At 26.8% G+C, this 15,916-nt stretch overlaps 1 protein-coding gene across 1 annotated transcript in view; it reads left to right on the top strand.

Annotated features, from left to right (window-relative positions):
- The window catches only part of LOC100205425 (poly [ADP-ribose] polymerase 2), a 37,486-nt gene that overhangs the window by 18,305 nt on the left and 3,265 nt on the right, over positions 1 to 15,916 (top strand). The window contains exons 6-13 of the mRNA XM_065818973.1: positions 3,913 to 3,984; positions 4,481 to 4,565; positions 5,594 to 6,056; positions 10,208 to 10,307; positions 12,047 to 12,145; positions 12,229 to 12,353; positions 12,432 to 12,508; positions 14,649 to 14,674. Of these exons, the coding sequence (XP_065675045.1) occupies positions 3,913 to 3,984; positions 4,481 to 4,565; positions 5,594 to 6,056; positions 10,208 to 10,307; positions 12,047 to 12,145; positions 12,229 to 12,353; positions 12,432 to 12,508; positions 14,649 to 14,674 (1,047 nt within the window). The remainder of the gene's footprint in view (positions 1 to 3,912; positions 3,985 to 4,480; positions 4,566 to 5,593; positions 6,057 to 10,207; positions 10,308 to 12,046; positions 12,146 to 12,228; positions 12,354 to 12,431; positions 12,509 to 14,648; positions 14,675 to 15,916) is intronic.

Below are 15,916 nucleotides of genomic sequence, written 5' to 3'. Positions count from 1 at the left end.
AGATTGGTATAAAACCTCCAGCTTAATCCTAAGTGATGCTGAGAAAAATTGTTTGTTTAATATTGCAGGGGACATAATTTCTAGAGTTAAAAAAGTTGAAAAAATTTGCACAATTTGTTTTGAATCTCTAGGTTCTAAAAATAGAGTAAATTCTGATTATGCAAAGTTTGTTATAGACAAAGAGCACAAAGTGGGAAATTTATTTTTTGCAATTGAAACAACTTTTGCATTTTTTTTACAAATGGAGTTAATATTCAGATCATTTGAGTCATACCTTGTTTCCCAAAAGAATTGTAATACTATGCTTAAAGAGAAAGTTAATTCTGATGAACAAATTAAAAGTTTAACTTTGTATCCTAATTGTCATCAAATTAAATTGAAGCTACAAAACAGGTTTATAACATTTAGACTTAAAATATTTAGCCTTAAAAAAAAGCGTTTATTATGTAAAAAGAAATAAAAAAAGTTCTTGTGAATTTGGCAGCAAGAGTATGGCAATGCATGCATTGGCACTAAAAGTTTAAGTTCAACTTAAGAACTAATTTATAAAAAAAAATTGTAAAACCTTTGTCAAGTTATTTTGTAGATTACAACTATTTTTTTGCTGTTTTTTTTAAGTAATTTACCAAAAAAATTGTTTAAAAAAAAAACATAAAAAGTTTTATTTTTTAAAATCTTTTGTTTTTGTTTAAAATAAAATTATGGGTTTAATTGTTTTTTATTATGTTTTTAAGTTTCAATTGATTTTACTTGAATTCATGTGTCTTACGCTAGTTTGGCAAAAACATGGCCGCCGTTTTCTGTATGTCCACTCTCTGAGTATATAGACTCTCTAATAATCAGGGGTGATACTGGGTGACTTTCTTAAAGCTCATCTATTTTTCATAGATACCACTGGATATATAAAAAGTGTATTTTTCCCAAAAACTGTCATTAGGAACCCATAATTAAAAAAAAAATTGATTACCTAATGTGCCTAATGTATTAGATTATTAGTTCCTCAAATTTGGTTTAGGGACCTCTAAAATTTGAATATATATATATATATATATATATCTGTGTGTGTGTATATATATATATGTATATATATATATATATATATATATATATATATATATATATATATATATATATATATATATATATATATATATATATATATATACTGACTGAGATAGGAGCTCCTTAACCTTGGATGGCAATCTTCCAAGTGGTAGTATCACAATAAAAATACCCAGTTCTGATCTTAATAAAACAATACTCTCTCTCTCAGTCAGAGCCAAAAGTTAACCTGAAAATGTTTGTTTATTATAAATTATAAACTATTGTGTGTATATTTGAATTTTGTACTACATTTTGATAAGGGTCCTTTGGAGTTAAAGTCTTAAGAGCCTTACCTATGACTTGTTGACACAAACAAATCAAAACATTTTTTCAAATTAATATTTTTATAAACAAATAGGTAACAGAGTTACTATGCCAAGTATGTTTTTGTGAAATTTGTGGCTATGAAAATAGCCGTTTTTGAATGTGATATTAAATTAAACTATTTATTTGAATCCAATTGATGTTGTTTTCATTTTTGAATGGAGTGATTTTGACTTTGTTTGATTCTCTTTAAGTTTGTGGATACCTAGTTTTTCTTTTGCATATGAAAAATATCTCACTCTAACATAAAGTGTAACCAGATGATAAAATAAGTTTAAAGACAGTTCTTTGAATACTTGCTTTGTGCAAAGACTACGAAGTTCTGAATCAATTTTTTTTGCAAAGCCATTACTTTGTCGGCGAAAGAGACGCTCAACTTTTGTAAATATTTCTAAAACTGGAGGAGACGCTTTCCACAAACCAGCTCAATTTTTAGCATTTACAAATTTTTGGTAAGACTTAGTGGATGTTTCAGGATTCTTAAAAAAATGTTCTATTTTACCAGCATTTAGAAGTGAATAGCAGTCTGTGCTTAACTTTTGCTGCCATACCCGCGAACTGCGAACTCTGCAATAAAATGTACTGAATACATAACTACTAGATACAAAATAATTTCTTTTTCTTTATCTGCAAGTTCAACTGACGATAAATCATTTAAATTTACAAAAGAATTATTGTAAAATGAGTTTGTATGAAATGCTAAAACATGATTGCATAGTTCATAGCCAAGAAGTCTAGTTGTTTTTTTAGTCAGACTGTTAATGAAAAATCACCATTAATGTCTTTGTAAAATTGAGAATAGTTTTAAAGATAATGGCGATGCAGAAAAGTTTTAATCAATTGTAGAATTGATTAAAACCTTATGCATCGCCATTATCTTTAAAACTAGCTATTGTTGTCTCTAATAGAGATAGAGTTTGTTGGGAGTTTTCTAATAGCATTGCATGATTAATTCTTAACACATTTTTATACAAATCAGCATATAGCATTCGTTGTCAATCATGGTAGTAATATGGCCCGAGTGACCAGACTATCTATTTCTTATGACTATGATTGAACTATGAAAATTTTAGTGCTTTTTATATCTTTGTCTACTTTTTATATTGAATTTTTTGTATCTATATCTTTGTATTTTTGATTCATTATTGATCCATGAAGTCATTGTTTCATATACTGTTGAAAAAGTTTCATGTTACGTGGCATCTAAAGTAGTGTTTTCGCCGGTTATCCGGTTTTTCGGTTAACCGGATTTTCTTCGAATATCTAATATCTATTTTCGAATAATAAAAACCGACTTTAAATTTTTATAGAAAGTAACAACTTACTTATGACGCTTATTGTTTGACAAATCTTAATTGATAAAAGATTATAATAAATTTCTTTTATTAATTTAATCAGTTTTGTTTGATAATATATTCTTATAACAATTTACAATAGATCTCAAAGTATTACTTATTACTTATGCAACTTAAACAATACATTTTAAAGAAAGTTTTTCGGAATATTCTGGAACTTTTTTTGCTTACTCAGCGTGTGTTTTAAACCAATAGAATTCGTTTATTTGTAGATTTGGCCTTATTTTAGTGTTATCAAATGTCTTTAAATAATCTTTCCGGACCATATAATTAAAAATGGTATATTATATTATAATATAAAAAAAATATATGTCTTTTATATCTTTTTCCATGTTTTTAGTCTCGAGTTCATAATAAACGTCCCCCCCCCCCCATTTATTAATTTTTGATTATTTTTCCCACCCACCCCAAGCTTATTAAGACCCCCCCCTCCCCCGTTTATTAATTTTTACTTGTTATCAAAGTTAAATTTATATCTTAGATTTAAAAAAAAAAACTCTATGAAAATCGGCCTAAAAATTAAAAAATAATTATATCAGTCACAAATAAAAACAAAAAGTTCAGTGAAAACAAGCTTTAAAAATCGTCGAACTTAGTTTATTTCTCACCAAAGTAAAAGCAAATTAAATTATATTGAAATTATGATAAAACGGCTGATAGAAAATGTGCATTTGACAGCAAGCCGCGCTAGAATTAAAAAGTTTTATTCGTGTTTTATAAAAAACTTTTTAATTTGAATTTATAAATTAAAATTTTTTATAAAATTTCCCCCCCTCTTTTATTACTCCCCCCCCCCCCTCCTTTTTATTAAAACCTGTAACCGAATAGTCAGTCAACCGCAAAATGATGGGAACTGTTATCCGGTTTTTGAAACGGTTAACCGGCGAAATCACTAATCTAAAGACAAATGCCATGTAATATCTAAAAAAACACATGGCATGTGGTATCTGAAGACACATGTCTTGTGGTATCTGAAGAGGTATATAAACTGTTTGAACCCACTGTAATATGGACTTTTGTGTGGCAAAAAATTTTAGTGTATGGTGACAAGATAATAAAAGTTTTAAAGAAAATTATTTGTAAGTTTTTGGAGATTTTAAATAATCAAAAAAGTTTTAAATTTTCAAAGGACCAATTGGACGCTCCTCAAACAGATATCAAAAAGTCTATACCTGAATCCACACTTCACAAAAAATTGCAGGTATAATTTGCTTAATTTTAATTTTATACAATTTTTTAGAAAAAGTATTGAATAAGTTATTTTATTTATCTCAATGAAAATTGAACTTTTTTATTTATTTACAAAGCATATTTTTGTTAAAACTTTTTTTTAATTTTTTTTTTGTAAAACTTTTTTTTTTGTATATATGTTAAAGTATATATTTAAATATATTTTTGTTAAATAATAGTTAAATAATTTTTAGTTAATATATGTATTTTATATATATATTTTTTTCAATTGAAAGTAAAATGATATATCTATTGATATGGATGTTACATTAATTGATGCGGTATTGATATCGATGTTACAACAATTGATATGGTATTGATATCGATGTTGCATTAATTGATATGGCATTGATATCGATGTTACGTTAACTAATATGGTATAAATATCAGTATTATATCAGTTTCTTTTCACTTTTTACTTTTCCTGATGTTTGATTTTAAATTTTAAAATTTCTTATTGTTTTAAGTCATTGATAGAATTAATATGCGATGTTAAAACAATGGAGGATGCAATGATTGAAATGAAGTATGACACAAAAAAAGCACCTTTAGGTATTAATAAGATTTCTGTTAAGAAAGTTCATAAATAATTTTATAGTTTTTTGTTGTTGTTGTTGTTAGTATTTTATTATTATATATTATATTAATATTAGGGCCCTGCGAATCACCTTTTTTGGTATCGAATCGAATCCAAATCGAATCAGGCGTTGGTTCGCAAACCGAGTTGAATCTCGAATCAAATTAGCATTTTGAGGATAACTATGTTTTAGTTAAACTTAGATTTCTTCAAAACGCTTATTGGACTCGTGATTTAATTCAATTTGCGAATCAAGACTTGCTTCGAATCGTGATTCGATTCGAAACTAAAAATAGTGATTCGCAGGGCCCTAATTAACATATATTTTATGTTGTTAGTATTATATTACATAATACTAACAACAAAAATTATGTGTTGTTTATATTTCTAACTTTAACCACTTTCTCTTGAATCCCTACTCAAACCATAACTTTTAGTCAATATATATTTACTGAAAGCTTTTAGTGTAACATCATTAGTGGGTTTTCTGGTTAAAAAATGGTTGCAACAAGACACTTAATAAATACAGGGAAAAACTTTTCTGCATTTGTCAAGTCTATTTATTGAAGCTGTTTTTCAGCTTTCTTGACCATGTGTATAGTTATACTAAAAAAATGAAAATTTTACGATTTTTTTACATTATATATATAATTTGACATAAAAATTACCCAACATACTGTCACCGTTCTTATTTTTAATCTTCATCAATTTCTGGTCTAGCATAAAAAATTGGTGAAGAATTCTGATGTTAGATCAGGAATTTTTAAACTATCATCATGAATAAAAATGATTGCTTTAAAAGAAAAATAAGTTTGGTTAAAACATTGATTATGTAATTTTAAACCACTTTAAAAGGCTGATACATATACTTAAGCTCATAGAGAAAGTATTTTATCTTTTTAAACTTGTTTACCCAGATTTTATATTTTTGTAGGTTAATCAGTATTATTATAAATATATGTATGTATGTATATATGTATGTATATTCCTGTGTTATTATTAGGCAAACTTACAAAGGAACAGATTAAAGCAGGATATAAAGCACTTCAAAAAATAGATCATTGCATCACTAATAAAATTACAGATGACAGACTTATATTAGCGTGTGATGCTTTTTATACTCGAATACCTCATAGTTTTGGAATGCAGCGTCCTCCAGTCATTAAAACAAAGTTAGAACTTAAACTGAAAATCCAATTGCTTGAGGCTTTAGGTGATATTGAAATAGCACTTAAAGTAATAAATGAGAAACCTAATTGCTTATTAAATCCTATAGATCAACACTATAATGCTCTACAATGTAAACTTGAGCCTTTATGTCATTCCTCAAATGAGTTTCAAATGATCACAAAATATACACAAAATACACATGCGAAAACACATAATCAATATAAGATGGAAGTGACTGATGTGTTTGTTTGTAATGATGAAAAACAAAACACTAACTTTATAGATATTGGAAACCGGTAATTTTTTGTAAATTTTATGTATAATTTTTTATTTTTATGTATATATATCAAATATATATATACAGTTATGGCCATTAAAATCCGACCACCAGTATCATTTTACTTAAAACTAGTTTAATGTAGTAATAAACAATTGTATTATAGCAATAAAAGAATAACAGTAACAATTAATGATTATAATGTAACATATCGTACATATTCAATGTTTTTAATATTTAGTGGCACCACCATGTGCTTTTAAGACTGCATTAATGCGATCTGGCATTGAATCCACGAGAGCCTTACAATATTCTGGCGTTATTTCAGTAATCCAAGCTTGACGAATTTTGTGCGCTAGATCGCCCAGTGATGTAGGATTAGTTCTGGATACTGCTGACTTTAACTTGACCCAGCAATTTTCGATTGAGTTCAAGTCTGGGGATGATCCCGGCCAAGGACCCAGAACCTGAACGTTGTGATCCTCTAACCAAGATTTTACAAGACGAGATTGGTGACACGGTGCACCATCATGCTGGAATATTTTGCAACGACGAATTTCCATCAAAATTGGAACCTTTTCTTGAAGGATTTTTAGATATTGTTGGGAGTTAACAGTCTGTCCCTTCTGCATTAAATAAATACCACATCGACCAGATGAAGCTATTGCGCCCCACACCATAATTAAAGGACATTGCTTGACAGCTGGTACGGTATACCTTGCATTAAAACGCTGATTAGGTGGGCGACGAACTAATGACTTATGCGGAGCAAATTGCTTTATTTGTGTCTCGTCGCTAAACATTACCTGGCGCCATTTGGTTATTGACCAGTGTCTGTGAGCTCTACAAAATGCGATCCTATCACGGATGTTCTTTAAAGACAGTCGCGGTTTGAGGGCTGGACGACGAGAACGTAGACCTGCATCTTTCAATAAACGTCTTCTAATTGTTCGAGTGCTGACTGTAACGTCATTAGGTAGATCTGCCCTGATTTGTGTGCTGGATATTGTTGGATCTCTCACAGCAGCCCTGCGTATCATATTGTCTGTTTGTTTGCTAGTAATTCTAGCTTTACCAAAACGTTTTCTGGGCGCATTGGATCCTGTGTCTTTGATTAGTTGTATAATATCACGAAAAGTAGATTTTGGCATTCGCAATTTTGCTGATATCTGACGCTCACTTGCACCATCCTCCCATAAAAGTTTAATATTAGCACAAAGACCTTCCTTCGTAGTCATAATTAAATTGTGACAATGATAATCCATACCCTACAATGAGATATATAGCTTAATAAATTTTACAGTGTTATAAAATAAACGCTAATGTGATTGGCTAAAAGCTAATTAACTAATCATTGATGTCAGGGAAGAAAATAAATTGATTATTCGCATGCATAGACTGTTTTTCTTTATGTTCAGCAGTGGTCAGATTTCAATGGCCATAACTGTATGTGTGTGTGTCTGTGTGTGTCTGTGTGTGTTTGTGTGTTAGTAAATTAGTAGAAAATCACTTAACAAAAATTTTTCTTTTTGTTAAGTGTTTTTCTACTAATTTATAGATGCTCTGTTCTTTTAAGAATATTGAGCACTCTATTTTGTAGAATATATTTTAAAGTTGTTTAAATGTATATGTATATGTGTATGTATATGTATATATATATATATATATATATATATATATATATATATATATATATATATATATATATATATATATATATATATATATTTTATATATATATTATATATAATATGCATATATTTATATATATAAATATAAGTATAAATATATATATATATATATATATATATACATATATATACATATATATATATATACATATATATATATATATATATATATATATATATATATATATATATATATACATACATACATACATACATACATACATACATACATACATACATACATACATACATACATAGTCTTGGTCAGGAAGGCGTGCAATTGCACATCTTTATATGACCATGTAAATAATACTTTGTTCGTGGCTCAATGCTTAAATAAATTTGAGTTTCGAGCATGCCTTCCTGACCAACACTATGTATGCATATATGTATGTATGTATGTATGTATGTATGTATATTTTTATAAACGTGTTATTAAAATGTGATATTAAAATAACTTTTAATGTTTTATACATTTTTTTAATTTCAATTTAAGTAAAATAAAAAAAAGGTGTAATAAAAGCTTTATAGTTTTAAGTAATAGATAGTTCTATCGATAGATAATAATGGTTACGCTAAAATTTAATCAGGTTAAATTTCGGTTTAGTATAATGCTTAGGCATTACACAGTTAAATGTTAGAAATAAATATTTTATATAGGCTAGCTTATTTAAGATGTACATTAGGCAGGTTCATTTTTAGGGGTCAGAAAAACAATAACTTTGCCACCTTATTTTCCCATTCTATGTTCTTATACATGACTTTTCTATAAAAAATTTATAAAAAATTTTTAATTCCCTGAACTGTTTGACATATCTCAGCCAAAACTTTCTGAAATAATTGAAAAAGATTTGAATTCAAATAAAAGATGCAAAGGAATGTGATATTTAGTTTTATAAAGACAAAATAGCTACAAGAACAATGATAATTGATAAAATAGACAAAAAATACCAAAAAGTTTATTCCAACAGAGTTTTGCAAAAGAAGAGCCAAGGTAGCAAATGGAGGAATCTGCTACAAAAAAAAATTGAAAACAATTTTCATCAAATAGCAATTGTATTAATGAAAGAGTTCTTTTTATTAGAAACTTTTGATAATAAAAAATTTCAATTTTATAACTATAAAGACAATGAAAAACAATCAACTAACATAAAAGTGTAATAAAGTGACAGTAACAGTGGATATTGTCTAAAATCTATTTATACTAGATTTAAAGCTGCTTGGTCAATACATTATAAAAATGTTAATAAACATATTGATCTTTTTTCAAAAATTCTGTGGTGCAAAGTTAATGGAACTCAATTGGAAGATATGGGTAAAAAAGGTTTATCTTTTTGCAAAAAAACTTCAGAACTTCATACTTTCCTTAAATATGATTATAAACATCTGTGTCAATATGTCATTGTTTTTCTGGAAAGAAGGGAGGCAGTTCCTGGATTTATTATTCACAAAGCAGCTGCTAAACATAAAGCTAGATTCATGGCAGATGTTTTATACATTTTGGCAATGAAGCTTACTCAACCAATCATAAAGTTTTATGTAATATATAAAGCTTCAGTTCACGCAAAAAAAATTTTTCAATCACATCAAAAAAGTAAATAAATAAATCCAAATCAAAAAATTCTTCAATCAAAAAATTCTTCTTTAAATCAAAAAATCATTCTTCAAGTTTCTGCTGCTCATAATGATTAGTGTATGATTAAACAGATGATAAAGATGAAAGATTTTAATGTTGATTTTCATCAAGCTTTTATTTTAAGCTATCTTAGACACAGTTATTATCCTTCTGAAGAAACTGTTATTTTTCGTTTATTTCATAAAAGTTTGACATTTAATAAAGTTAAAAAAAAAGTTGCTCAGCAATTGTTAAAAACATGTTTACTTGAAATCTTTAAACTTAAAAAGTTTAAGCCTGTAGAAATAAATGAAAATTAAAAATTAAAAACAGTAAAAATTAAGTTTTTAAAAGAAACCAGGTCATATTTCAAAATGTGTTATCTTAAAAAATTTTCAATACTTTGAGCTGAAATTTTATACCAACCTCTTATAGCAGAGTCAGCTACCTCAAAACAAATTTTTTAGTTCTGATGATCCTTGCTCTAATTAAGTTAGCAGTTTAATGAACAATTGATCAAAAATAGCTTTTTTAAAAATATTCAAACCCTCAGGGAGGTCAAGTAAATTGAAATTTTTTCAAAATTTTTTTTGGAATTGTCTTGTACAACAACATAGAAAGTAAAAATAAAGTTGTAGTTTTTCCGACCCCTTAAAATGGACCTGCCTAGTGTACATGCTTTTAATGAAGCTTGATGCTTTGAAGCTGTGTCTGTTATATAATATATGTATATATATATATATATATATTTTAATACTATATTTAAAATTTAGTAGACCATAATATAGTAAATTTTTTTCTGTATTTTCACTTTTTATATTAAGCTTTTTTTCTACAAAAACAATTTTGTGGGTATTATTATAGCATGCTACTTTGGCACGGTTCTCGCCTAACAAATTGGGTTGGTATACTAAGTCAAGGTCTGAGGATCGCACCACCTGAAGCTCCAGTAACCGGATATATGGTAAAAAATATAATAGTTTCTAATTTTTGTTGGTTAGTCAGTTTAATTTCAAATTGCTATTAATACAGTTTGTTTTTTGAAATAAAATGAATCTAAATATAAAATATTAACACCTTTTTTACACATTTTTTACATATTTAAATAGTAATATTTTTACGAATAATATTTTTCTTTTTTTAAAAATTTAACTGCCTATTAAAAAATGTAAAATATTTAAAAAGTTTTTATTTTTGGCACATTTTTTTTTAAATATACAAACATGTTGAAGCATCACATTATTTTTTTTTTCCTTTTTTATCAATGCGCATATATTGGTTCATTGAAATATTATTATTAAACAAAAAAATATGATCACACATAACTGTTTTATCTTCTTTGGACTTAAAAACATTTAATTGGGTAATGACTTATTTACATCAAACGACATGTTTTGTATCTTTCCTCACTCCTAACTATACAACTTGTAACTAAATTTTATTATTATTGTAATAGGCAATCTTAGATTTCATAGAATGGAATGTTCTGTGTGTGTGATGACTTTGTTATTTTGTTGAGTCATATGCACAAAGGCAGGATTAAATTTAACATGATCCTGCAATTACATTTAAATCCTGTATTCTTTACTGATTTTAAGTTATGCTTGCTGTCTAACTTTTTTTCAAACCATTATTTATCATTTATTTCGCATTTATCATTATATATTGTTATATTATACTTGAAATCAAACACTTTAAGATTTGCAGGATCAAAGCAATGGCTTTATTTACTATTGCTTATATAGTTCATAGTTTGTTCATAGTTGCTTATATATTTATAGTTTTTATGAATTTTATTTATCAAAAATATTTACTACTGTACATATTTTTATTTTATGAACATATTTTTATTTTTTTGTTTTAAGTTTTGCAAAAATCAAATTATCTTCCCAATACATGTACAAAAGTGTTAAACTCTCTCATTGTTCACTTCAATAAACAATAATAAACATATTAATAAACAATAATAAACATATTTTTATTTTTTTGTTTTAAGTTTTGCAAAAATCAAATTATCTTCCCAATACATGTACAAAAGTGTTAAACTCTCTCATTGTTCACTTCAATAACAATAATCGCAATAAACACAATTAACTAATATATTAAACATAAATAAGTAGCAATCTCCTTTTAAAACAACATAATTTTACAGAATAACAGAATTTTTAAATTGTCTCATTGTGCACTTCACAGTAAACAAATATAATAAACATATCTAAGTAACAGCCTATCTGTAGCATTCTCCTAAAACAACCGAGTTTTACAAGTCTTAATAATCAGCAACTTAAATCTACAAACTGTTTTTTTAGCCCAAAATAGGTGTTTTGCTTATTGATGTTGGGTACAGCATCAATAAGTAAAACACCTATTTTGGGTATTAAATTTTTATTTAATACCCAAAATAGGTGTTTTAATACCCAATGCTATTTTGTACCCAAAATAGCATTGGGTATTAAATTTTTAATTTTGTAAAGATTCATTACATGGGTAATGAATCTTTACAAAATTAAAAATTTAATTTTTTAGATTTAAATAAACAAAAGAAATTTAAAATTTGTATATATGGTGTTTATAATTTTGTAAAAATGTTTAATAAAATAAAATTTTTTAAACATTTTAGTTTCTATTTTTGAAATAGTCTTTATAACATAAATATACTTCTATAGCATAATTACTGTAATTGAACAATAAAATAACTTTTAGTTTGGAAAAGGTGTCTATTTTGCTGATGTATCATCTAAGAGTGCTAACTACTGCTATCCTACGCGCACCAAAAATGTTGGATTTGTTCTTCTATGTGAAGTTTGTAATCATTCTTATATGTTTTTAGCTTCTTTGGTGCTGTTAAATAAATGTTATATTTTTTGTTATATATATTTTTATAGGTATCTTTGGGAAAGACAAGAGAATTACTGGATGCTGACTATAATGCAGATAAACTTCCTGATGGTTACCATAGCACCAAAGGTCTTGGAAAAGTTGCATGTTCTGAAAAAGACCATATCACATTGTAAGTTTTAGAATTAAAAAATTTGTTTTTCAACATGCGAGTTATGAGTATATATAACTTATTATTTATTAACACTAGACCTGATGGTTTGATTGTACCTGTTGGTGTGCTCTCTGAAGTCAAGAACATGAAAAATTCGACTCTTAATTACAATGGTATTTTGTTTTTTTAATTTCAAAAAAGAAATTATCAAAATATTACTTTTGACAAATAATTTCTGTGGGATAATACATTCTTCTCTTATCAATAACAAAGTTATTATGCTGATCCTACTTTATAAAAGCTTTTATAACGTAATATATATTATTATATATTTATAAAGATCTCATTAACATTTTTGAAATCACCAATAAAGCATTATTTCAATTTCAGGAAAATAACTAATACTTCAGGGAGTTTACATTTTAGTTTAGTTGTATTATTGATAATTGCAATTGTTTTTTTTTTATCAATAATGTTGTCAATCAGTTAAAGTAAATGCTGGAATCATAATATCAATATAGAAAATGTCTCCACTATTTTTTTTCTGAAATAACTGAGATAATCTTGAAAAATAGAAAAAGAAGTTTACTATTGTAAAATTATTAGTTGGTTATTAGTAAAGCTTAGCTTAAGGAAAATTGACACTTTTTATTTCTTATGATTAGAGTGCTAAAAAATCATACAGAAAAACAATTATTTATGTATTTCAGTTAAAAAAAATTTATTTCAGAAAAAGTTTATTATTATTCGAAATGGCAACAAATGAGCAACACATAAGATGTACCAATACTTGCGCTCGAGTGGAAAATCCTAATTTGCCTCTCAAATCGATTGTAAAAGCTGTTGGATGTTCTAAAAACACTGTGAATAGAACTTTAAATAAGTATTTGACACTTAATTCAATAAATAGAAAGCCTGGAAGTGACGACAACTTGAAAACTAACAATAAACTAAAGACAAATGATTTGGCAAAAATACAGGCAAATCCTAACATTTCTAAACAAGATTTGAAACTAAAATGCTAAACTAGCAGACAAATGGACTATCAAGTCTTGATCATTTGTCGCATAAAATCAAGTTCTTTAAGATGTATAAAGCCCCAGATAGCAATGCTGAAGAAAATGGCAAGAAGTTGTGCAAGAACATACAAATTATTTTGTAGAAGAAAAAGTATAATTATGGAGATGAAACTTATGTGAAACTAAATTTCAAAATGATTCCAGGACATCATTTTCATATGGGAGTCTCCAGGAAAAAGGTAAAGGCTAAATTTAAAATAATAAAACTAAAAAATTCCCCCAAAAAGTTATAGTTTGGCGAGCCATATGTCAATATGGATTGAAAACACAAAGTTTTGTCACTAATTCCACAATAAATAGTGAAATTTATTAAAAAGAGTGCCTTAAAAAGCTCTTTATGCTACTGTGGAACACCCTAGATGTTAATGCATTTTTTCAGCTAGACCTAGCGTTTTGTCATTATTCCAAATCTACATTTAACTTCTACAATGCCAATAGTATCAATTTCATACCTAGAACACACAATCCTGCAAATTGTCCTGAACTTAGTCGGATTAAGCGATATTGGGCGATTATTAAGGCCAAATTACATAAGATGTTTAATGCAAGCAAAATCAAGTACTGACTTTAAGAAGAAGTGAAGTAGAAAAGTGGCAGTAAAACCACCATAGAGTATGGATCTCACCTAGTGCAAAATCTTATGACTCCCATCAAGAGAAAAATTAGAAAATTTCATCATACTGAAGAAATTTTTTTTTTCTTTGTTTATCTTTATTCTTGACTTAATAAGCATTTAATAAATAAAAAAATCAACTTTGTAGCTCATTCCAATGTTTTTTAATTCAAGATATAAAAAGTGTCAGTTTTATTTAACCCAACCTTTAATATCATATATGAAAGTTGAAATATCATAAAGAGGCTTGTTACTAGATATCTTTATTTAATTTTGAAAAAATATCGGAAAATTTTTTATTCCGTGCAAATGTTGTGTTTTGTTCCATGCACATGTTGTGTTTCATTCAATGCACATGTTTTGTTTTGTTCAATGCACATGTTGTGTTTCGTTGAATGCACATGTTGTGTTTTATTCATGCACATTTGTTTTATTCAATGTACACGTTGTGTTTCATTCAATCCATATGCGCTCATTCCATGCACATGTGTTTCATTTAATGCTCATTTTGTGTTTCATTTCAAGATCATCAAGAGATAAAGAATTTAAAAAAAAAAAATGAAAATGAATTATAATTTATTTCTTTATTTATATTATATTATGTTAATTTTTTTTATTTAGAATACGTTGTTTATGACACACGGCAGGTAAAAGTTAATTTTAATGCTTTTTAGTTTACATTTTTATTGTTCTCATTTTTTTGTTATAAATGTCTGTTATATATGCATTTTATACAAGCTTTCTCTAGAGGAAAATGGTTCATGTGCTGTATATTGCAATTATGATACGATAAGCAAGTGTATATGTGTGCAAACTGAATCACATGTGATATTCTAAAAGTAACACGTGTTTCGGAGCACAGAAGCATTTTTTATAAATTTGTTGCATAATTCAAGTCTTCCCAGGAGACACATGCGGTTTTCCGTCCCATTTGTTCATAAAAATATAACACTAGTTTGTAACAATACTTGTTACATTAATATTTATCATTTGCACCTGGACTGTTTAACCAGTTACTTTACTAAAAAACATACAGCCTTAAGAGCATCAGGGAAGAAGGAGAAAAGATTATATAAGAGTATAAAAATGTCTTGTATAAAAGCACAAAATTCAAGCATAGATTTATTATGAATAATTGTTTACCTATATTTTACCAATAACATAGTTGACTAAAAAAGTGGGGGCGGGTTGGCTGAATTGGTATAAGAAATAGATGTGAAGAGATGTGTATCATTTAAAAACATACAACAGAAAGATTTTTTTATCTACAAAAAAAAAATGTAATGGTTACAATGCAAATTTATGAGCAGCTGGATTTAACAGAAAAAAAAATTGATTGTTTTGGGATTCAAACCATGGCCATTCCGTGTATGAAGTAAACGCTTTATCCAAGTAAGCTAAACGCGCATATACTAATGAAAAATTAAATTTAGTTACATAATTAAAAATGTGATCTAGAAATTAAAGCCTTTGAGGTATATATATATATATATATATATATATATATGAGGTATATATATATATATGATATATATATATATATATATATATATATATATATATATATATATATATATATATATATAAATATGCCTATGTAATGCATGCATACATGTTAACATGCATATATATATATATATATATATATATATATACATATATATATATATATATATATATATATATATATATATATATATATATATATATATATATATATATATATATATATATGCATGTTAACATGTATGCATGCATTACATAGGCATATTTATAGAGGGACAATATATACTTGTTACATTAAAATTATACAAATATATTTTAAAAGTAATTTTTATTTTTGCTTTTTATTTATTTATATATTTTATGCCGCATAGTATTGAAATGCC

This window comes from Hydra vulgaris, chromosome 15 (genome assembly GCF_038396675.1).
Source record: "Hydra vulgaris chromosome 15, alternate assembly HydraT2T_AEP".
Classification (NCBI taxonomy): Eukaryota; Metazoa; Cnidaria; class Hydrozoa; order Anthoathecata; family Hydridae; genus Hydra; species Hydra vulgaris.
This window is presented reverse-complemented; position numbering and strand designations above follow the sequence as displayed.